A 25,460-nucleotide genomic window follows, 5' to 3' on the forward strand; every position below is an offset into this window, starting at 1 on the left:
TCCCATTCTGACATGGTTGCAGTACAGGTGAAATTTTACTTTAGGCAGAGGTGGGGGGGAGATAAATAAGGTGATTACCACGTAATGGCTGTCAACTTTCTTTGCTAGGTAAGTAAGGCTCTCTGCCGAGAATGAGGGGAGAGTTGGTATGGTAGAGAATTTGAGGGGAATAAAAGTGATTTGAAATAGTCCTTGAAAAATGTGTCTTAGATACCAACACTTCCCACCTAGACTATTATAATTACCTCCCACCTGATCTCCAGGGGTTTATTCTGGTCCTCCTTCAAATCTATTGACAGATGATTTTTCTCAAATATATATGGGATCATGACACTGCCCAATTTACTGCCATTCAATGGTTCCCCTTTACTTTTGGATAACATTTAAAACCTTTCACATGCATTTTAAGACCATTCATGATTTGGTCCTTGCATACTTCTCCAAACTCATCTTCCACTACTCTGGCCCTTACTTCCTATGCTCCAGTCACCTGAGCCCTCTCTAAATTCCTAGAAAGTATGATGCTTTCTAGCTTCAGAGCCTTGGGAGTCTTGTTTTCCTGGGTCTGAAACCCTTCCCCTCAACTCTTCACCTGACCACTCCTACTCAACTCTTTTGAGCCTCATTTGCAAAACCTCTTTCTTAGGAAAGTCTTCCATGACTGCCCAGACTAAGTTATATTTGCCTGTTACACATTCTCATGGTACTCTATACCGTACCTTCATGCCTTTATCATAGTGGTAAAAACTCATTTGTGGAAGTATGTGTTTAATGTCTACCTCTCCCACAAGTCTATAAACTTCATGAGGTAACTGCATTGGTCCTGTGACTACCACATTCCCAGGACCTCCAATTAATATCTGTTGAATCCTGAATGAACGGGAGAGAGGAATGCATAGGAGGACTGCTAGAAAGCACCAACAGAATGGTGGACATTGAACCATAAGTGTATGGTGGTGTCATCTGCAAGATTATAGGATTTTTCTTCACTAGCTGAGATCACCAATCCAGGTCAGAGAATGCAGATAATTAGATTGACCTATAAGTAGGTTTTGACAGGCACAATTTTTTTAAAAAGATAAGAAAACAAGGGAGTTTACCTTGGCTCAGGTAAGGTAAGACTTAAAACTCACTGGGCAGAATTTGTGATTTTTCTCTTTATATAGCCTTAGGCTTACACACTGCCTTGCACACGGCAGATACTCAGTAGATATTTGCTGAATGAGTTAATTACCACATGTTTAAGACAGCATGTAGGGTATAAGCTGTGAGCCTGCTTTGAAAAAACAGAACATGTAACCATTGTTTGGGTTACTTCAGGGACCACATCTTGCTCAATTTTACTTAACTGTAGCAACTTTAAAGCTAGGTTCCACTAAACTCTGTATTCTAGTTTGTTACTGTTTTTCAAACACTGCCCATCTCATGTTATCTGTTCCTTTTGCCTCTAATTTCTCCCTTCCATGTATTCATCTGGTTATAGTCATTCATCATGTAATTTGTTAGAACCTATTTTGTACAGAGTATATCTTCACTTTTTTTTTTTGGTTACTTGGTTTCTTACAAGTGTTTTACCTTCTTAAAGTCTAATTTAGGAGTGGGGGATGAAATGGGGGAGTCATCTCTCCTTGATTTAACCAAGCTTGAAGTAAAATCTGGATATCTGCAGAGCACCTGCTCTCCTCTGACAAACAGAAAGGGAATCAAACAGAATGGCAGGATTAGAGTAAATTTCACATTTTCCTATCATGAAATCTAATTGATTATTTTCTTTGGAAAGGTCAGAGAATATAACTTTTATTGAGAAACACATTGAAGAATAGAAAATTTTTATGAACTCTAAGTTATAAGCAACTTGACTACTTAAATGGTTTAAACATGTAAGATCATTCGAGGGAGGCTCAAGAGGGAGGTGATATGGGGATATATGTATACTTATAGCTGATTCACTTTGTTGTACAACAGAAACTAACACAACATTGTAAAGCAATTATATTCCAATAAAGATATCAAAAAAATTTTTTAAATAAACATCATTCAAGAATTGCAGCCTGTAGACTCATCAATTACATCACCACATTTCTTCTGCAATGTCGATAACAAATTGAACCCTTTAAATACCTTTGAGCCCATGTCCTCTCTTTCTTTTGCTATTTCTCTTTTCATCATCTCTTTCTCAAAGGCTCTTTTTTCTTGCTGAGATGCGAGTTCTTTCTCAAGTCGCTCTGTCTGCCTCTCCAGTTCATTCTTCAACTGTTCGCACTGGATTAAAGCCTGCCAGAATAAGACAGAGTGAAATGGGACCTTAGAATTTAGAAGAAATAAGGGGGAAATGAGACAATTAAGCTTTGATTTTATTTAAAATAGTTACAACTCACTGTAAAGTTAAAGTAAAGAATATTTTTATATTTGTTTGTCGACACCACTTACTGATTCATATGTTACATGTATTCAAATTTTACATGTATTCAAATGTTGTATTTATTCACGTATTTCAGTTTGCACAATTAAGGCTACATTAACTAATCAACTAAGAAAATTCAGGTAACAAACCTTGATAAGGGCCACAGAGGAGTCTGAATTTTATAAAAGGGGATCAGAAAAACCAAGTGTTCTAGTATTTTCAATTATATATCATGTTTATACTACAAGAAATATATAAGTATCTAATTTAACTGATTTTTCATCTGGACATGGTTAAAATTATTTGTACTCTAAATGATAAACAGATCAAAATTTTAAGATGAGATGTATTTATCATTACATACAGGCATTTATTGTTTAACATTATATAATAACTGAGTTTCCTTAAATATAAGTAAGATAAGATTTGGTTCACTCTCCTTACACACATAACTAAAGTAAAAATTAGGTAATAATCAAGTTTAGATAAGGAAAGGCTCAAAACAGCATTTACTACCTCGTTTTGTAAAATGAGAAGTGTTATATTTCATTTCTGGCAATTTAAAAGTCGATAATTGTCCTTTAGTTTAAATTTCCCACTCTGAATTTCCAGAAGTAAAATTCTCTCTAACTTCCTTTTGGCTATATTTACAATATCGTTATGCATAACACACAATAATAAACTAAATTCAAAATCTCATGAAAAAAATAAAATTAAGGTGCTTGACATAGAAAATCTGAGTCATACTATGGTGTCTTAGTCTCATCCCAGTGGCTCCTCATAATATCCTCCTCACTCAACCTCTACGTGTTCCCCTGAATTGAGAGAAAGAAACTCAAGTCTCATATGACTTATATACTATGTAATTATAATTTGATAGTCACAGTTGTTGTTAATGGAGATGGAAGCAGTCTCAGTAAAGCACTGTAACCTCTAGGCATTGCTATGCTTCCCTCTGGTGAAAGCTATAATAAATATAGACAATAAACATCTAGGATATATGAATTTTCTTCTTTTTATCATGAGAGCATTAAACCCTAATTTCTTTCAAAGTCTTCTGGAAATGTTCTATACTCTTAGGCATAAAAAAATGAGGATAAAATGCAACTGTCCCAGATTAACTGATAAGCAAATAAAATGCCTGAAAAAAGATTCTCCTAGGGAGTTACTCCCAAGTCCAATTCTAGTTGAAAATGTCTGGAAAATAAAATTTTACATTAGATTTTTAAAAAATGGAAAAGCATAATTTTTCTATAATTTAAACCCTTGGAGCTTGAAATACTATGAATTAGAGATTTTTGCGCTTCAGAACACAATTGCTCTTGTGTAAAATATTTTTTATGAACCTACTAAAAATGTTCATAATGTTCACTGATATATGAATATCATGAAGGGCTAAATTATTATGGAATATAAACTAATATATTTAATCAGAAGGTTTTTCATTGAATAAAAACTCAGGAATCAACCTTATTAGCTACAGGAACAGTGGAAGGAACTGCTGAAGATCACGCTAACATGAAGAGCAACTAAAGAGTCAATTCAAAGAATTCAATCAATTCAAGAACAGGGAACAGTAAATGATCCTGACAGGTAAGAGGCCTAATGTTAAGATGATATAAACAAAAAGCACAAGTGAGAAGTTGTAAATCACTTAAACAAAACCGTTGCTGGAGCCTTGGTTTCGTGGATGGCCTTCTATGAGGAGTAGCCACCACTGAGAGGTGATGGTGAGTATGAAAGCAGTAATGAAACACTGAATAAAAATATTAGGTTAAAAACTGGATATTGATCACTCTCGGTCTGTAGCCAACGATTCCATATAAAATAGCTTTTGCTTTTATTTGTTTTGATTTTAATATGTATGTCTGGTCACAATGAAGAAAATATTAAGTAACATTTGGAATTAGAAAAGTCATTTAATCTTACAATGGTCCTCATATACAAGATTTGGGTTTACTAAATAAATATTTATACATTCTTTCCATTAAAGCCTTGTCTTTTAATTCTAAGACTCACTCTCCTAGTTTTCAGAATCCCAGATGACTCAGTACTCCCTGATTATACTCCATATAATCATTCAGTAAAGGCATATAACCGAATCGTCAAAGACTATTGACCAAAAAGTTCGTTTGGGTTTTTCCGTAAGACGTTTGTCCAACCCAATTAACTGATAGATCTTCACAGGTGACCAAGTTAATTTGGGATCTGTGGCTGCCATTTCTCCTAGTAGTTCCCAAGGTCGTGGTTCCTTCCTTTCCCTGAGCACAATCCCTTTCTTGGTGGAAATGGCTGTAGGTCTTCGGGAGTTGGGGATTTACACAACCCTCACCCACAAGTAGACTCAATCTTCAAAGGGCCTTTTCTCTTCTGGGAAATTTATTTGTGGTCATTCTTTGCTGGCCACGGTAACACATTTTTAAAAACATAATTTATTGGACTTGATATTCCCAGTCCTAGTTTTATTAAACCAAAAAGTATGCACTACTATCTTAATGGAGTCAAAACATTTTCCAAAATAAATTTGTACCTAGTCAACTCAGTTCTTAAAATAGGGAAACTCTTTAGGAAATATAAAAGTCCTTCCCAAGTGCTAGGGTTAGGTTCCTAGATATCCTTGTGATCAAAGAATTCATGATTATAGGATTAAAGAATTATGAAGAATAATACAGGCCACACTTATGAACATAAACTTAAAAATTTATGAAAATGCTTTCACTTTTATGAAATATAGCCCACAAAATAAAAATGATTTTCAACATGTTTTAGGCATTTACTTTAAAAATAATGCACACTAGTGATTATTAATTTATAAACTCGTCCTTACTAGGAACCTATCAGTCAGTCTATCCCTATCTCCCATTTTCAATATATTTATAATTTGTTTTTGTCTTGTGGGAGATAGTGTACATATCAAGAAACATTATATTCTACATTTGTGCTTGCAATCAAGTGCTCAAGGCTTTTCTGATTTTCCTTTTACTTCGGGTTTCTAATTCTTGCCTTTCTGATTCCGCTGTAGTCTAAGGAAAACAATAATTTGAATACTTAAAAAGGAAAAAAGAAGTTTGGGGGGACATTTATTCAACCTTCTGGATTGGTATTTTTTAAAAAATATTTCTTTAGAGGATTATCTCATTATAGATATGCTCATGGGAACATCATGCCAAAGCCAACAATTTCCCTTCCAATAGAGGCAGGCAGGTCTAAGGCCTACTTAACCTTTTTATCTTGTAGCTTTACCAAAACATCACTGCAAAAACCTCTACTTTTCTACCTTCATTTATTCCCAGGTTGATTCTTTCTCCCTTTTAAAATTATTCCCAGTTGTAATGACTTGCACATTTCAAAGAAGAACAGAAACATTTATTGATCACTTACTGTGTGCCATATACTTTCCTAAACGGCTTACACGGATTACTTTATGTAACTCTCTCACTGAGTTTTAAGGGGCTTTTATCACTCTGTTGATAAGAAACTGACGCTTTGAGACATTAAGTAACTTGCCCAAGAGCACAGACCTAGAAAGTGACAGAATAGGGATTTGATCCAAAGAAGTTACACAACTGAATCCATGCATGGCATTATAATGTTCTCATGTTATAGATTTATTTTCTGATAAAATTCTCAGGTGCTTTCATTGCCACTGTAAAAGTATATATAGTCTGTCCTCCTTATCTGCAGGTTCTGTATTCACAGTTTCTGCATCCAAGGTTTCAACCAGTCACAGACTTCTGTCCTGGAACCAATCCCCCATGGATAAAGAGGGAGGACTGAATATGATATGACGTGATATAATACAATATTAATGTAACGTAATGTAATTGCTTCTACTTATTTAGCATGCAATATGCAAAATAGAACACTAGATGGCAACAAATGTTAAGGAACTATAAGAAGAAAGTAACCATTTCGTAACTCAGTAATAAAGTAGTTGGTTTTAAAATTAAAATATGTATGCTGTTTCACTTTTTAATCTCAGAAAGCAAAATTCCTAATACTTTTTTTTTTACATCCTTATTGGAGTATAATTGCTACAATGTTGTGTTAGTTTCTGCTGTACAACAAAGTGAATCAGCTATATGTATACATATATCCCCATATCCCCTCCCTCTTGAGCCTCCTTTCCACCCTTCCTCTCCCACCCCTCTAGGTCATCACAAAGCACCGAGATGATCTCCTTGTGCTATGCAGCAGCTTCCCACTAGCTATCCATTTTACATCTGGTAGTGTATATATGTCAATGCTACTCTTTCACTTCGTCCCAGCTTCCCCTTCCCCCCCGGCATCCTCAAGTCCATTCTCTACATCTGCGTCTTTATTCCTGTCCTGCTACTAGGTTCATCAGTACCATCCTTCTAGATTCCATATATACACGTTAGCATATGGTATTTGTTTTTCTCTTTCGGACTTACTTCACTCTTTATGACAGACTGTAGGTCCATCCACCTCACTACAAATAACTCAATTTCGTTTCTTTTTATGGCTGAGTAATATTCCACTGTATGTATGTGCCACATCTTCTTTATCCATTCATCTGTCAATGGACATTTAGGTTGCTTCCATGCCCTGACTATCGTAAATAGTGCTGCAATGAACATTGTGGTACATGACTCTTTGAATTATGGTTTTCTCAGGGTATGTGCCCAGTAGTGGGATTGCTGGGTCATATGGTAGTTGTATTTTTAGTTTTTTAAGGAACCTCTATACTGTTCTCCATAGTGGCTGTACCAATTTACATTCCCACCAACAGTGCAGGAGGGTTCTCTTTTCTCCACACCCTCTCCAGCATTTATTGTTTGTAGATTTTTTGATGATGGACATTCTGACCAGTGTGAGATGATACCTCATTTTGGTTTTGATTTGCATTTCTCTAATAATTAGTGATGTCGAGCATCTTTTCATGTGTTTGTTGACAATCTGTAAATCTTCTTTGGAGAAATGTCTATTTATGTCTTCTGCCCATTTTTGGATTGGGTTGTTTTTTTGTTATTGAGCTGCATGAGCTGCTTGTATATTTTGGAGATTAATCCTTTGTCAGTTGCTTCGTTTGCAAATACTTTCTCCCCTAATATGTTTTAACATACCTTAGAGATAAAAATTACCAGACTTGCACTGCAGTTTGTAAACTGCTTAGAAATCAATCCTTGAATTATTACTAACTCAGTGAAAAATAGATTTACAATACACAATAGCCTTTCTAGTTCTTAACCATTAAGATTTTAAAAGCACTAATTACAAAAATTCATACTAATATTTAAAGCTAATAATTAACTTTACTTCAGTTCAACAACATTTATTGTACAATTAATATGTAATGGCCATGTGAAGAATACAATGATAGATGTCACAGACCTGGTTTTTAAGGTCTTTTGGTGGAGAGGGCTATGTAAACAGCCACAAAAATTATACACAGCTCACTAGGAATACAGAGAAGGAAGAGATTAATTCAAACAAGAAGGTGCTGGGGAAAACTTCTGGGAAGACTGCCATCTGAGTTGCCCCTCATAGAATAAATAGATACTTCACAGATGGATACAGTGCAGAAAAATACAGCATGAGCAAATTCATGGAAATAGTCAATTGTAGGTCACATTATAGAAACAGCACAGGTTATATGAAAACTTGTAGTGAAAGATAAGGCTAGAAAAGTTAGAGTGGGACCATATTATGAAAGATCTGGAAGGTCAAGCTAAGGATTTGTCTTTTATTCTACTGCAAGAAGAGAGCTGCCTGAACAGGAAGATTTACAGTTTAGGAAAACTTTGGCAGCAATGTGAAAGATATACTGGAATTGAAAGAGACCTGAGGGAGACCAATTAGAAGGCTATTGCAATAGGCTGCATAAGAATATGTGAAGACTTGAACCAGAGCAGGAGTATAGGAATGGAAGCTGCGGGCATAACTTAGTAGGGGTTTTTGAAGAGATGGTGAGAGTTTGATAACTGATTGGATGTTGAGAGTGAGGAATGGGGAGGACCCAAGATATTTTAAAGGTTCCAAGCCAGGGCTGTTGGTAAGATGATAATACCATTATCTGAAGAAAGATAATAGAGAAAATTATAGAAGGAAAAGGAGTGATGGACAGTAAGGAGGAGAGAATTTACAATTTGGTGGTGTAGAGTTTCAGATGCTAATGGCATATCATCCATATAAAGAGGTCTAGTAGCAGCAAGAAATGTAGGTCTGGGGCACAGAGGAGTTCTTAGAGCTAAAGGCACAATGTGGGGGTGGTCAAGTGAGGGGGAGACACAAAGTCCTGGAAATTAGGGCAACATGGCTGGACAGCTAGGAACTGACTGAGGAATGTATGCATTCTAGGCTTGTGGAAAACAAGTTAAAAGACAAGTGGAAGAGTAGACAAGAGCAATGCAAAGAGGACCCACAGAGTGAAACATCAGATTAATCAAGGGGAAATGATGATATGTTATGCTAGTACAGTTACTGTCTTCCTGGAGTTGGGTCAAATGAGGGCTGAGATGAAGTCACTGGGTTTAGTAATCAGGAAGTGACTGGTGACCATAATGTGACCAATTCAGTAGCATGAAATCAGACTACAATTTGTTAAAAGCCTGACTGCAATGTGTTCAGAAGTGAATGGAAAGCTACAAAGGTAAAAACAATTGAGAAGGAAGGATGGAAGATACAAGAAAGATGTGATAACAAATGTCTCAATGTCCCTGAAACCCTAGAAGTAGGAGATATCAAGAACTTAGAGAGATTCATCTTGGGAAGTAAGAGGACCAGATAAGCAAGAAAAAAATGAGAAGACACATTTGAGGGATGAGAAAGTGCTCATGAGGCTCTTGTCAGTTGGTTGTGATCTCAGTAAAGTAGGTTAGCTATTGAGAGTGAGGTGCGAAGAGTGGAGTTGGGAAAGTGAAGAAAGTGGAATTCCTGTCTAGTCTAAAGTACATGTGGTAGGGAGACCTTCAAGAAGGTGGAGGAGTAAGACGTGGAGATCACCTTCCTCCCCACAAATACATCAGAAATACATCCACATGTGGAACAACTCCTACAGAACACCTATTGAACGCTGGCACAAGATATCAGACTTCCCAAAAGATGCCCTCAGGCGACCTACATGCAGAGGCGGGGCCAAAGCCAAAGTTGAACCCCAGGAGATGTGCGACCAAAGAAGAGAAAGGGAAATCTTTCCCAGCAGCCTCAGGAGCAGCAGATTAAATCTCCACAATCAACTTGATGTACCCTGCATCTGTGGAATACCTGAATAGGCAATGAATCATCCCAAAATTGAGATGGTGGACTTTGGGAGCAACTGTAGACTTGGGGTTTGTTTTCTGCATCTCATTTGTTTCTGGTTTTATGTTTATCTTAGTTTAGTATTTAGAGGTTATTATCATTGGTAGATTTGTTTATTGATTTGGTTGCTTTCTTCCTCCTTTTTTTATATATATAGATATATGTGTTTTTTTCCTTTTTCTCTTTTTGTGAATGTGTATGTATATGCTTCTTTGTGTGATTTTCTCTGTATAGCTTTGCTTTTACCATTTGTCCTAGGGTTCTATCTATCCGTTTTTTGTTTTGTTTTTTTGTATAGTTTTTAGTGCTTGTTATTGGTGGATTTGTTTTTAGGTTTGGTTGCTTTCCTCTTTTTTTCTTTTTTATTACTTTTTAATTTTTTTATTTTTAATAATTTTTTATTCTAATAATATTATTATATTTTACTTTTTTCTTTCTTTTTTTCTCCCTTTTCTTCTGAGCCATGTGGCTGACAGGGTCTTGGTGCTCCGGCCGGGTGTCAGGCCTGTGCCTCTGAGGTGGGAGAGCTGAGTTCAGGACATTAGTCCACCAGAGACCTCCTGGCTCCATGTAATATCAAACAGCAAAAGCTCTCCCAGAGATCTCCATCTCAAGGCTAAGACCTAGCTCCACTCAACGACCAGCAAGCTCCAGTGCTGGACACCCAATGCCAAACAACTAGCAAGACAGGAACACAACCCCATCCATTAGCAGACAGGCTGCCTAAAATCATAATAACGTCACAGACACCCCAAAAAACACCACTGGACATGGTCCTGCCCAACAGAAAGACAAGATCCAGCCTCATCCACCAGAACACAGGCAATAGTCCTCTCCACCAGCAAGCCTACACAACCCACTGAACCAACCTTAGCCACTGAAGGCAGACACGAAAAACAGCAGGAACTACGAACCTGCAGCCTGCAAAAAGGAGACCCCAAATACAGTAAGTTAAGCAGAATGAGAAGACAGAGAAACACACAGCAGATGAAGGAGCAAGGTAAAAACCCACCAGACCAAACAAATGAAAAAGAAATAGGCAGTGTACCTGAAAAAGAATTCAGAGTAATGATAGTAAAGATGATCCAAAATCTTGGCAATAGAATGAAGAGAATACAAGAAACGTTTAACAAGGACCTAGAATAACTAAAGAGCAAAGACACAATGATGAACAACAAAATAAATGAAATTAAAAATTCTCTGGAAGGAATCAATAGCAGAATAACTGAGGCAGAGGAATGGATAAGTGACCTGGAAGATAAAATAGTGGAAATAACTACTGCAGAGCAGAATAAAGAAAAAAAAAATGAGAAGAATTGAGGACAGTCCTAGAGACCTCTGGGACAACATTAAACACAACAACATTCGAATTATAGGGGTCACAGAAGAAGAAGAGAAAAAGAAAGGGACTGAGAAAATATTTACAGAGATTATAGTTGAAAACTTCCCTAATATGGGAAAGGAAGTAGTCAATCAAGTCTAGGAAGCTCAGAGAGTCCCATACAGGATAAATCCAAGGAGAAACATGCCAAGACTCATATTAATCAAACTATCAAAAATTAAATACAAAGAAAAAATATTCAAAGCAGCAAGGGAAAAACAACAAATAACATACAAGGGAATCCCCATAAGGTTAACAGCTGATTTTTCAGTAGAAATTCTGCAAGCCAGAAGGGAGTGGCAGGACATATTTAAACTGATGAAAGGGAAAAACCTACAACCAAGATTACTCTACCAGAAAGGATCTCATTCAGATTCAGCGGAGAAATTAAAACCTTTACAGACAAGCAAAAGCTAAGAGAATTCAGCACCACCAAACCAGTTTTACAACAAATCCTAAAGAAACTTCTCTACGCAGGAAACACAAGAGAAGGAAAAGACCTACAATAACAAACCCAGAACAATTATGAAAATGGAAATAGGAACATACATATCGATAATTACCTTAAATGTAAATGGATTAAATGCTTCAGCCAAAAGACACAGAATGGCTGAATGGATACAAAAACAAAACCCATATATATGCTGTCTACAAGAAACCTACTTCGGACCTAGGGACACATACAGACTGAAAGTGAGGGGATGCAAAAAGATATTCCATGCAAATGGAAATCAAAAGAAAGCTGCAGTAGCAATTCTCATATCAGAAAAAATAGACTTTAAAATAAAGACTATTACAAGAGACCAAGTAGGACACTACATAATGATCAAGGGATCAATCCAAGAAGAAGATATAACAATTGTAAATATTTATGCACCCAACATAGGAGCACATCAATACATAAGGCAAATGCTAACAGCCATATAAGGGGAAATCGAAGGTAACACAATCATAGTAGGGGACTTTAACACGCCACTTTCACCAATGGACAGATCATCCAAAATGAAAATAAATAAGGAAACACAAGCTTCAAATGATACACTAAACAAGATGGACTTAATTGATATTTATGGGACATTCCATCCAAAAACAGCAAAATACACTTTCTTCTCAAGTGTTCATGGAATATTCTCCAGGATCGATCATACCTTGGGTCACAAATCAAGCCTTGGTAAATTTAAGAAAATTGAAATCATATCAACTATCTTTTCTGACCACAATGCTATGAGAGTAGATATCAATTACAGGGGAAAAAACCGTAAAAAAATACAAACACATGGAGGTTAAACAATACACTACTAAATAACCAACAGATCAGTGAAAAAATCAAAGAGGAAATCAAAAAATACTTAGAAACAAATGACAATGAAAACACGATGACCCAAAACCTATAGGATGCAGCAAAAGCAGTTCTAAGAGGGAAGTTTATAGCAATACAATCCAACCTCAAGAAACAAGAAACATCTCAAATAAACCACCTAACCTTATACCTAAAGCAATTAGAGAAAGAAAAACAAAAAAAAACCCAAAGTTAGCAGAAGGAAAGAAATCATAAAGATTAGAACAGAAATAAATGAAAAAGAAATGAAGGAAACAATAGCAAAGATCAATAAAACTAAAAGCTGTTCTTTGAGAAGATAACCAAAATTGATAAACCATTAGGCAGACTCATCAAGAGAAAAAAGGAAAAGACTCAAATCAATAGAATTAGACATGAAAAAGGAGAAGTAACAGCTGACACTGCCGAAAAACAAAGGATCATGAGAGATTACTACAATCAACTATATGCCAATAAAATGGACAACCTGGAAGAAATGGACAAATTCTTAGAAAAGCACAACTTTCTGAGACGGAACCAGGAAGAAATAGAAAATATAAACAGACCAATCACAGGCACTGAAATTGAGACTGTGATTAAAAATCTTCCGACAAACAAAAGCCCAGGACCAGATGGCTTTACAGCCGAATTCTATCAAACATTTAGAGAACAGCTAACACCTATCTTTCCCAAACTCTTCCAAAATATAGCAGAGGGAGGAATACTCCCAAACTCATTCTACGAGGCCACCATCACCCTGATACCAAAACCAGACAAAGATGTCACAAAGAAAGAAAACTACAGGCCAATATCACTGATGAACATAGATCCTCAACAAAATACTAGCAAACAGAATTCAACAGCACATTAAAAGGATCATACACCATGATCAAGTGGGGTTTATTCCAGGAATGCAAGGGTTCTTCAATATATGCAAATCAATCAATGTGATATTAGCAAATTGAAGGAGAAAAACCATACGAACATTTCAATAGATGCAGAAAAAGCTTTTGACAAAATTCAACACCCATTTCTGATAAAAACCCTCCAGAAAGTAGCCATAGAGGGAACTTTCCTCAACATAATGAATGCCATATATGACAAACCCACAGCCAACGTCGTTCTCAATGGTGAAAAACTGAAACCATTTCCACTAAGATCAGGAACAAGACAAGGTTGTCCACTCTCACCACTGTTATCGAACATAGCTTGGCAAGTTTTAGCCACAGCAATCAGAGAAGACAAAGAAATAAAAGGAATCCAAATCGGAAAACAAGAAGTAAAGCTGTCACTGCTTGCAGATGACATGATACTATACATAGAGAATCCTAAAGATGCCACCAGAAAATTACTAGAGCTAATCAATGAATTTGGTAAAGTAGCAGCATACAAAATTAATGCACAGAAAACTCTTGCATTCCTATACACTAATGATGAAAAATCTGAAAGAGAAATTAAGGAAACACTCCCATTTACCACTGCAACAAAAAGAATAAAATAGCTAGAAATAAACCTACCTAAGGAGACAAAAGACCTACATGCAGAAAACTATAAGATAATGATAAAAGAAATCAAAGATGATACAAACAGATGGAGAGATATACCATGTTCTTGGATTGGAAGAATCAACATTGTCAAAATGAGTATACTACCCAAAGCAATCTACAGATTTAGTGCAATCCCTATCAAATTACCAATGGCATTTTTCACAGAAGTATAACAAAAAATTTCACAATTTGTATGGAAACACAAAAGACCCTGAATAGCCAAAGCAATCTTGAGAAAGAAAAACGGAGCTGGAAGAATCAGGCTGACTTCAGACTATACTACAAAGCTACAGTAATCAAGACAGTATGGTACTGGCACAGAAACAGAAATAGAGATCAATGGAACAGGATAGAAAGCCCAGAGATAAACCCATGCACATATGGTCACCTTATTTTTGATAAAGGAGGCAAGAATGAACAATGGAGAAAAGACAGCTTCTCCAATAAGTGGTGCTGGGAGAACTGGACAGCTACATGTAAATGAATGAAATTAGAACATTCCCTAACACCATACACAAAAATAAACTCAAAATGGATTAAAGACCTAAATGTAAGGCCAGACACCATAAAACTCTTAGAGGGAAACATAGGCAGAACACTCTATGACATAAATCACAGCAAGATCCTTTTGACCCACCTCCTAGAGTAATGGAAATAAAAATTAAAATACACAAATGTGACCTAATGAAACTTAAAAGCTTTTGCACAGCAGAGGAAACCATAAACAAGACGAAAAGACAACGCTCAGAATGAGAGAAAATATTTGCAAATGAAGCAACTGACAAAGGATTAATCTCCAAAATTTACAAGCAGCACATGCAGCTCAATAGCAAAACAACAAACAACCCAATCCAAAAATGGGCAGAAGACCTAAATAGGCATTTCTCCAAAGAAGATATACAGATAACCAACAAACACATGAAAGAATGCTCAACATCACTAATCATTAGAGAAATGGAAATCAAGACTACAATGAGGTATCACCTCACACTGGTCAGAATGGCCATCATCAAAAAATCTACCAACAATAAATGCTGGAGAGGGTGTGGAGAAAAGGGAACCCTCTTGCCCTGTTGTTGGGAATGTAAATTGATACAGCCACTATGGAGAACAGTATGGAGGTTCCTTTAAAAACTAAAAATAGAACTACCACATGACCCAGCAATCCCACTACTGGTCATATACCCTGAGAAAACCATAATTCAAAAAGAGTCATGTACCACAATGTTCATTGCAGCTCTATTTACAATAGCCAGGACATGGAAGCAACCTAGGTGTCCATTGACAGATTAATGGATAAAGAAGATGTGGCACATATATACAATGGAATATTACTCAGACATAAAAAGAAACGAAATTGAATTATTTGTAGTGAGGTGGATGGACAGAGAGTCTGTCATACAGCGTGAAGTAAGTCAGAAAGAGAAAAACAAATACCGTATGCTAACACATATATATGGAATCTAAAAAAAAAAAAAAAAAGGTTCTGAAGAACCTAGGGGCAGGACAGGAATAAAGAAACAGACATAGAGAATGGACTTGAGGACATGGGGAGGGGGAAGGGTAAGCTGGGACGAAGTGAGAGAGTGGCATGGACATATATACACTACCAAATGTAAAATAGATAGCTAGTGGGAAGCAGTCGCATAGCACAGGGAGATCAGCTCAGGGCTTTGTGACCACCTAGAGGGGTGGGATAGGGAGGGTGGTAGGGAGACACAAGAGGGAGGAGAAATGGGGATATATGTATATGTATAGCTGATTCACTTTGTTATAAAGCAGAAACTAACACACCATTGTAAAGCAATTATATTCCAATAAAGATGTTAAAAAATATAAAATAAAATAAAATTTAGGAAAGTATATGTGGTAGTCAACTGCAAAGAAAAGGATTGCTAAACAGTACTTATACACTGAAGGTGACCGGTATTACTCTCCTGTGGAATTCATTCTGTTGCTTTCTTACATGGTTTCCCTCAGTAACACTTGATAGGCTGAAAATGATAGGAAAAACATGTATGATTTGGCTTAACTTTCACTTGGCACTGGTAAAGTAGTTAAATTGGAAAGGTAAGAATAACAGAATTCTAGAGTGTTACCGAGAGCACACTGCAATTCCCTTAGCGGATATTTACTGAGTACCTATTACTTACCAAACACTATGTAAGATACTAGGGATTTAATAGTGACAAGATGGACAAGTTACTTCCTGCCAGAGAGTTTAAAGTTTAATGAAAGATACAGACAAATAACCAATAAAAATACATTTTGATAAATGCTGTAATGAGTAGTTCTCAACTGGGGGCAATTCTGCACCACCCCCTTCGGGGTCATTTGGCAGTGTCTGGAGATATCTTTGGTTATCAGAACTTGGGGGAGAGGGATGTGCTACTGGCATCTAGTGGGTAGAGGCCAGGGATGCTGCTAAATATCCTATAACGTGGAGGACAATCTCTAAAACAAAGAATTATGTACATCAAAATGTCAATCATGCCAAGGTTGAGAAACCCTGCTCTAAAAGTACATAAGAGGTACATCAAATCTAGACATGGGAGATCAGAGATTTTCTAGAGACAGTGGCATGAAGGATGAAGAAAACATCCAAGCAATGGTGTGGAGAAGAATTTGCATGGCATGTACAGAGACCCAGAGGCTAGAAAATGCATGGCATAAACAGAGGGATTAATAGCCATCACCATCACCACAACTACTTATTGAAGAAATATTTTGTGCCAGAGTTTCTATAAGATAACAGATATAAATTTTAAAATACGGTCCTCATTAAAATCCTATGTGTCAGATATTATTTCCATTTCACAGATGAAGAAAAACTGAGGCACAGAGAATTAAATAACTTGCCCATGGTCACACAGCTGGTGAATCGTGGAGCTAGAAGTTGAATCTAGGTCTCGCTAACTCTACTAAGACCATGCCCAACCTCTAAATTCTACTGCCTTTCCAAGCTGACAGGGGCTGAGTCTGTTGGAGGAGACTAATAAGTGACACTAAAGGGTCGAAAGGAAGCACATTAGGGCAGACCTCATAAGCATGTGAAGTAGTCTGGAGATTACCCTGAAGGCAGTGGGAAATCACTGATGGATTTTAAGTCAGAGTCACATGATCAAATGTGCTTTGAAGAAAGATCACTTCTAGCTGCATTGTAGGGAATGGAGTGAAGGAAAAGAGACAAGGGATGTTACACTTCATGAATCCAGAGATTATGGTATCCTGAACAAGAAAGGTGACAGTGAGGAAAGAATTCAAGCAAACTTCAGGGATTAAAACTCCTATTTAGTGATTGGTTGGAAGCCAAAGGAGAGGATGACATCCAGGTTCCCTATCAGGGCATGACAGTGGACAAAACTGCCATTCAGTGAGTAGAGAACACAGCTGTTTTGATGAAGTGATTATAATGAATTTAGTTTGAGATAGTAAAATTCACATCTAAATGGAAAGGGAAGAGAAACAGCCTGAAGATAATAGATAAAATGAGATATGAGAGGAGGTAGAAGAACTGGAGGCAGTTATGAGGACACTGAGTAGATTTAACTGAGATAGGGAGGAAGAGAAAAGGCTCTGGTCAGAGAGATCAGTTTTAGAGTTTGAGATCTCGTGGACCCTTCAGTTCATGTGGGAGTTACAGAAGAACAGAGAAAATGTTAGAGTTAAGGAAAGCAAAATGTGTCGGGACTAAGATGTTGCATATGTTAACAGTATGGATGTGGAAACCTTTCAGAATGATGAAAAGAGATAAAGTAGAGGGTTCTATGGACTGAATGTTTGTGCCTCTCCAAAAGTCACATGTAGAAACCTAACCCCCAATATGATGGAATTAGATGGTGGGCCCTATGGGAGGTGATTAGGTCATGAAGGTGGAACCCTCATGGATGGGATTAGTGCCCTTATAAAATAGACTTCAAGAGTTCCCTTGCTCCTTCCACCATGTGAAGACACAGTGAGAAGATAGCTGTTTATGAACCAGAAAGTGAGCTCTCACCAAACACCGAATCTGCTGGTGCCTTGATTTTGGACTTCTCAGAACTGTGAGAAATAAATGTTTATTGTTTAAGCCATCCTGTCTAAGGTGTCTTTGTTATAGCAGCCTGAAAGGACATAGACAAGGGGGAAAAGTGTCAGAGGCTAAAGCTCTTAAATAGTGTCAAAGATCTTACAACTATTTTATAAACCCAAGTGATGGATGATTTTCTTTAAAAAAAATGTCAAATAATGTCTTCCAGATTGAGAGTTTATATTGATTAAAATTAGGGAGAGGAGAATCAACGATGATTTCAAAGAGAAGTGGTAACCTATTTTCAAAGAGGAGTTAGGAGTAGGTACTAAAGCAAAGGCCTGGAAACGGCAGTATGGAGTGATATGAATGCTGACCCCTCCATCACAGCCACATGAGATGAAATGAACAGCAAAGGGCTTCACTGGAGGTTTTGAGGGTCATAACATCAGCAAGGGACAGCTAGAGTCAGTCCAAATGAAGAAGTAAGAGTGTTTGAGGAAACAAGATATGTTAGGGCATTTGGTCAGAATGAACATAAGCTTCAAAAGGCATAGGGGCATTATGAGGGTCAAATGGTCTAGGAAGAATTAAAGATGATCTGGATAGAGATAAATGGGTAAGGCAATGACTGAGGAGAAGCTTAATATAAAGCTGATTAGCCCAATAGTTTAATAAAATAGTGATGCTACTATATGGCTTAGACCAATGCTATCTAAAGCATTTTTTGTGATAATGGAAATGTTCTATATCTGCACTGACCAATACAGTAATCACTAGCTACATGTGGCTACTAAGTACTTGAAGCGTGGCTAGTGTGTTTAGGGAAAATACATAGCAACTTCAATGGTTTAAGGTCTGGCCCCCAAACACAGCAATGAATCATCAGTAACCTCCTACTATTCAAAATGCTTAGAACACTGCCTGATCACTAAGTGTTAACTATTACTGTCATTATCATTATCATTAAATGTGTTTGACTTAAGCACACAATGGATACAGACTCATAGCTAAAGATGCTATTAAATACACATATATTATTATTGTGGCATATCTGGATGTTCTCAAACTTTCCCAGGTATAGAGGAAAAACATCTGTCTTCACATACATGAGCATACACAAATGGGTGACTATGGGTGCTAATAGTTTCACTTCACATTAAAAGTTATTGGCAAATAAAAAGATTAAGCATACAAGTCTCTCAAAGTACTGTATCACATCATAATACTATTCTTTCAATAGTGATACAGCAAGAGAATTTGCAGGGGAATAAGAATTCTCCAAAGAGCAAATTTGTTTAATTTAGAAAGTCAACATTAACAAGCTGGTATTCACTTTGTGTGTTTGGAAAAAAGAGTTTAGTTATGGAGAATAACCAAACAAATACCCAGAGAAGAAAAAAAAGGCAAATTATGGCATGCCTTTATTTTAATTTTATTAGACTTGCCTTGGTTTTTTCAAAGTTGGCCTCCTCAGTCATTTGCACAGCTTGTTTCACCTGCTCATAAGCACCTGCTTCTCTTTGCTGCACCTCTGTCAAGCTGCTCCTCACGGAAACTAGTGCAGACATTAAGTCATCTCTTTCTCTGTCAGCACAAAAAGAACATTGAAAACAACAAATGATCAAATGATCGTGTATTCATATGTCAGGAAGAAAAAAGCATTAATATGTATTAGAAGAAGAGCCAGGGCAGGCCAGCTCAGCACATATTCAAGCACACCCCAGAGAAAGACCCTCTGTCCTCACTTGGTGAGGGGCAGGCAGAGCAGCCAGAAAAGCCGGGAGTGTTCATGGCAGGACTACATCCACGTGGGATAAGAACCAATTATGGAGAGGACTGGCATACTGAGGGCTGGAGAGGAAAGCCCAGAAAAGAGGAAATTAATTTAAAAATTAAAAAGGTAGCGGGGGGCAGAAAAGGAGAAAAAAGTAATAAAGTAGGGAAGGTGGGGATTGTACTTCAAAGTAGAAGTAACCATGGTAAGAAGGGACTACTGAGATTTTGTTTACACTGCCGACTCTCCTCTCTACTAGAACAAACATATGTCCTTTCCTTTTCATCTTCCTTCACAATCCTCTTTTTCACCCTTCTCTATGAATTAAAAACTTTCACCTACTTATGAACATATTTCTTCTTTCAATGGGTAGTACTGTTGAATCACTCAAGTGCCCTGGTTACACATATAATGCTCATTATTTTACAAAATCTTATCCCACGGGGTTTGACCATTGGCTAGATCCACCCCCTCCTTAGCAATTTTCAGAAGTACCCTAGGCTAAGCTATTTCTTGGGGACAGAATTGAACTGAAGGCCAAAATGCGTTGGCATGTAAAATAGCAAGGATCCAATCTTATGGATTAAATAAATCCATATAAAAGTCTACAGGGCCAGCCCAAAGCCAGGCCTGAGTGAGCCTCTCACAATGGGAAATTTTACAAATTTACATGATATATCAATGTGAGAGTGAGAGGGCAGTTCTCCAAATTACCATCTTCCAAGGCAAAAGTTCTTTAACTGCTTAAAAATACCGTGGGAATATTTTTATGAATATGATCAAGGAGTTCTTCAAACAAAGCAAGCAATACAGCATTAACCCTGTAACATGCCATCATGATCCAGATGAAAGAGCAGCTGAGGCAGAAGATGAGGTAAGAAGCATGGGTGTCAGTTCTGGGACGAACCAACGAGCATGTAGTATTTAAGGAACCTAGTGTAACACTCAGAGCAAAAAGGAGAAAGTCCCTGAATAATCTTGGCCAATGTTTAAAATAAGGAAAAGAGAGAGTTGGGCTGATATATACATGAGCTTCATCTTGAAATATGCAGTGCCTAAGAAATGCCTTTAATTCTTAAGTTATTCCACAGTTGCTAGCAGTTTTAAGCTTTATTAAGCATTGTTAATAAGTATTATCACTGTTTTTAAAAAGAAAGTCTAGAAGGCTAACTACAACATTTCTTTCTTCCTCATTTCTGGGAAGTTCCTACCCATAGTCTTTCAAAGCCAGCTATACAGAAGATTGCCAATCCCCCACCCCCTAGTCACAAGCTGGACTAAAGTCCCAGGATAGTACAGTAGTAATCATTTCTCCTGTCTGAAAAGTACACTGAAGCTCCTCCAAGGCACTATGAGTTACAGAAAGGAATTTAATATAAAGCAGTTCCATCCTGATTCCCATTTGAAAGTATTCTGATCATTAAGAAAGAAAGAGAAGTTATTGTTGCTCTTACCTACTTCATGACATAATGAGGTCTGAGTGGAAGGCAGAAATTAAAAAATACTATAAGGACTTCAAACCAACTTTTAAATTATATCCAATGTACTCAGCAGTCGTTAAGTATTCTCTCCAAAAAGTCCCAAGTGCTCTAACAAAACACCACAAACATATGGGTGGTCTGGTCTCCAAGTTGTGCCTGATCCTCTCCTTTTCAGCTGCCCAATGTTGTGTCACATAGTCAATAAATTACATGCTAAAAAATCAACAACGTAGCTTAAAACCAGTGTTACAATACTACATTTTGAATAGAGACCAGGAAACTCTTTTATCACATTTGGGATATAACTTTAAAAATCCATATTAGAGTCATGCAGGAAATACTATGATACAGTTCTTTGAGGGTTCAGACCTCTAATTATGCTTCAAATTGGAAATCCAAACGTAAAAAGTTTTGGTCACTCTTCAAAGTCAGCATACACTCAGTATTCAGCATTCTGCATTAGTAAACTGAAAGAAACTGAACACCAGCTTAGGTCATATAGACAAAGATTTTCATTTATAATAAAAGCAGAAACCTTCCATAGTATACTGTTATTAAAGTAGAACATGAGCCAATGACATGCTGACAAAGCAGAAAACCGAACTGAGAAGGTTAACATTTATTTTACGAGGCTAAGAGCTGAAATTTACGATAGAGACAAAGGAATATATAACTGAGCAAGAATCTAATTTCTAAATGACTGCCAGACTTGGAATCAATGTAAACACTGTAGCTTCCTTTCAAAATATTTTTCCCATGACCTAAAAGGATAATATGAAATGCAATATAATAGGGGGAAAAAAGTGTTTTTTATTTGTTGATTGGTTTTGCCAGACTACTTAGTTTACCTTAGACTATCCTCTTTATCTGCATGACTTTGAATATGCTTTTTCCATTTTAAAATTAATTTTTCATTACTTTCTCCTTATAATAAATTAATTACCAATATGGTTAGAGACCTATTTAACACATACTTTCAATTTCAATGCCTTCTTCTACTTCTCCAGTGGTAATCACTGTTAAATATTGTATGTTTATTCTTTCATATCTTTTTCTATGCATATGTATGAACCTGGAGAAAATATATAGTAAGGTTGTGAATGGACCTCTAAAAGAATACAAACAGTGTCATACCAGGTATGTCTTTCTCATCTTGTTTTATTTTTTTCCTTCAACAACATATTTTGGAGCTTAGTCCCACATTAGTCCATATAGATCTACTTAAATCATTTTTTTTTTGGCTGTGCATAAAATTTCATAGTTATCTCAACTGTAGTTTAGTTATTCTTCTTTGAAGGATATTTAGGTTGTTCACATCTAAAAGAAAAACCTCTTGTTTTCTTCTACACCCAGTTTCTGTATTCACAACACTTCTGATACCACATGTGTAGGTTTTCCACATACAGCACTTCTCTAATTCTCAGTGGACGCTAACTCAATTCTGACACTAACTGCCTGGAGTTGGCACAGACCCCACAGGTTAAGGCTCAGTCCCACAAAACTGTCCTCCACTTTAGGTGCCAATTGCAAGTCCCAGGTATCTTGTATCTCTGACCAACTGGCCAGAAATCATGGGTTCCCATGACCCTTTCTAGGATTAAATACTTTGCTAGAACAGTTCACAGAACTCAGGAAAGTGTTTTCCTTACTATTTCCCCTTTATTATAAAAGACCCAACTCATGAACAGATAAACAGAAGAGATGCCTAGGGCAAGGTATGTGGGAAGGGGTGTGGACCTTCCATGCCCTGTCTGGGAGTGCCACCCTCTACCACCTCAATGTGTTGACCAATCCAGAAGCTCCCTAAACTCCATTGTTTAGGGTTTTTATAGAAGTTCCATAGGCATGCTTGATTAAATCATTGCCATTGGTGACTGAACTCCATCTCTAGCCCTTCCCCTTCCTAAAGGTTGGGGAGTAGAGACTGAAAATTCCAATCTTCTAATAATATGGATGGTTTCTGTGGCAACCAGCACTCCCATCCTTAGTGGGTTTCCAAAAGTCATCTACTTAACATAAACTCAGGAGTGGTTGGAATGGGCTTCTTAAGAATAACAACCTATTTCAGAAGCAGGGGACAAAACCCAAATATTAGTACAAAATATGTACCTATTACTATTACCACTTAGAAAAATACAAGAGTTTTAGGAGCTCTATGCAAGGAACAGGAGATGAAGACCAAAATACGTATTTCTTATTAAATCACAATATCATGACACCATCACAAATAATGCAAAAAAAATTCCTACAAATGCCCCATTATGCACATACATACATTCTCTATGGTAGATTTTGAAATGTGTAATACATAATTTAAATATTAATGAATAGTGCTAAATTACCCTTCAAAGTAATGTCAATTTATAGTTCCACCAGCAGGGTATGAAAATACACACTTATTCATAGCCTCATCAATTCTTGAGACCTTTTTTAAATGTCCACCAATTTGATAGTTGGCATTTTTTAAATGGTATTTCCTTGAATAATAACAGAATGAATACCTTTTAAAATAAGATAAAACTTACAAAGAAGAACTAGGTGAAGTGGAGATAAGCAGTCTCTAATAAAGAGTTCAAGGTAATGATAATAAACATGCACAATGAATTTGGGAGGAAAGTGGATGAACACAGGAAGATGTTTAACAAAAACTTAGAACATACAAAAAGAATCAAACAGAGCTGAAGAATACATAACTGAAATTTAAAAATACACTAGAAGGAATCAACAGTAGGTTAGATAATACATAGGAAAAATCAGCAAACTGGAAGACAGAGTAGTAGACACACACACACAAAAAAGAGAAAGAAATCCAAACAAGAAACTAAAAATAGTCATAAAATCAAAAAGGAAAATAGCAAAAGAAGAAGAAAGGGACAGAAAAGAACTTCAAGAATAACCCCAAAACAATTAACAAAATGGCAATGAATACAGACTTATCACTAATTATTTTAAATGTAAATGGACTGAAGCCTATAATCTAAAGACAGAGTGGCTGAATGGATACAAAAACAACACCTGTATATATGCTACCTACAAGAAACTCACTTCAGATCTAAAGACACACACAGATTGAAAGTGAGAGGATGGAAAAAGATAATCCATGCAAATGAAAATCCAAACAAAGCTGGGGGCAGCAATACTTTTATCAGACAAAATAGACTTTAAGACAAAGAGTGTAACAAGAGACAAATAAGGACATTACATAACGATCAAGCGATTTATCCAAGAAGATGATATAACAAGTATAAATATATATGCAGCCAACACAGGAGCACTTAAATACATAAAGCAAATATTAACAACCATAAAGGGAGCTACTGACACAATAATAGAAGCGGACCTTAATATCCCACTTAAATCAATGGACAGATCATCCAAACAGAAAAATCAATAAGGGAACACTGTCCTTATATGATACATTAGACCAAATAACTTAATAGATACATGTGGAACATTTCATCCAAAAACAGCAGAATACACATTCTCTCCATTCTCCAGGACAGATCACATGCTAGGACATGAAACAAGCCTCAGTAAATTTAAGAAAACTGAAATCATATCAAGCATCTTTTCTGACCTTGAAATCACCTATGAGGAAAAAAAAACTACAAAAAACACAAATACATGGAGGATAAACAATATGCTAAAAACAACCAATGGGCCACTGAAGATATCAAAGAAGAAATAAAAAATACCTGTATATAAATGAAAATGAAAACACAATGATCCAAAATCTATGGGATGCAGCAAAAGCAGTTCTAAGAGGGAAGTTTATAGAGATACAACCCTACTTCAGGAAGCAAGAAAAAAAATAAATAACCTAACCCTACACCTAAAGGTAGTAGAAAAAGAAGAACAAACAAAACCCAAACTTAGCTGAAGGATAGAAATCATAAAGATCAGAGTAGAAATAAACGAAATAGAGACTAAAACAACATTAGAAAAGATGAACGAGAAGTTACAACCAACACCACAGAAACTCAAAGGATCATAAGAGATTATTATGAACAATATTTGCCAATAAAATGAACAACCCAGAAGAAATGGACAAATTCCCAGAAATGTACAATCCCCCAATACTGAACTAGAAAGAAACAGAACATATGAATAGACCAATTACTCATAATGAAATTGAATTAGTAATTTAAAAAATCTCCCAACAAACCAAAGTCCAGGACCAGGTGGCTTCACACGTGAATTCTACCAAATGTTCAGAGAAGAGTTAATACCTATCCTTCTCAAACTATTCCAAAAAAACTGCAGAGGAAGGAACTCTTCCA

At 36.6% G+C, this 25,460-nt stretch overlaps 1 protein-coding gene across 5 annotated transcripts in view; it reads right to left on the minus strand.

Moving 5' to 3' along the window:
* SDCCAG8 (SHH signaling and ciliogenesis regulator SDCCAG8) overlaps window positions 1-25,460 on the minus strand; it is a 261,877-nt gene that overhangs the window by 175,189 nt on the left and 61,228 nt on the right. For all 5 annotated transcript variants that reach the window (XR_009008858.1, XM_007182438.3, XM_028166594.2 and 2 more), the window contains exons 9-10: window positions 19,371-19,509; window positions 2,122-2,274 (exon numbers count right to left, since the gene is read on the minus strand). Coding sequence is in view for 4 of the 5 variants with exons in the window: in XM_007182438.3 (XP_007182500.2) it covers window positions 2,122-2,274; window positions 19,371-19,509 (292 nt within the window). In the remaining variant the exon portion in view is untranslated. The remainder of the gene's footprint in view (window positions 1-2,121; window positions 2,275-19,370; window positions 19,510-25,460) is intronic.

Source organism: Balaenoptera acutorostrata, chromosome 1 (genome assembly GCF_949987535.1).
Source record: "Balaenoptera acutorostrata chromosome 1, mBalAcu1.1, whole genome shotgun sequence".
In the NCBI taxonomy this organism is placed as follows: Eukaryota; Metazoa; Chordata; class Mammalia; order Artiodactyla; family Balaenopteridae; genus Balaenoptera; species Balaenoptera acutorostrata.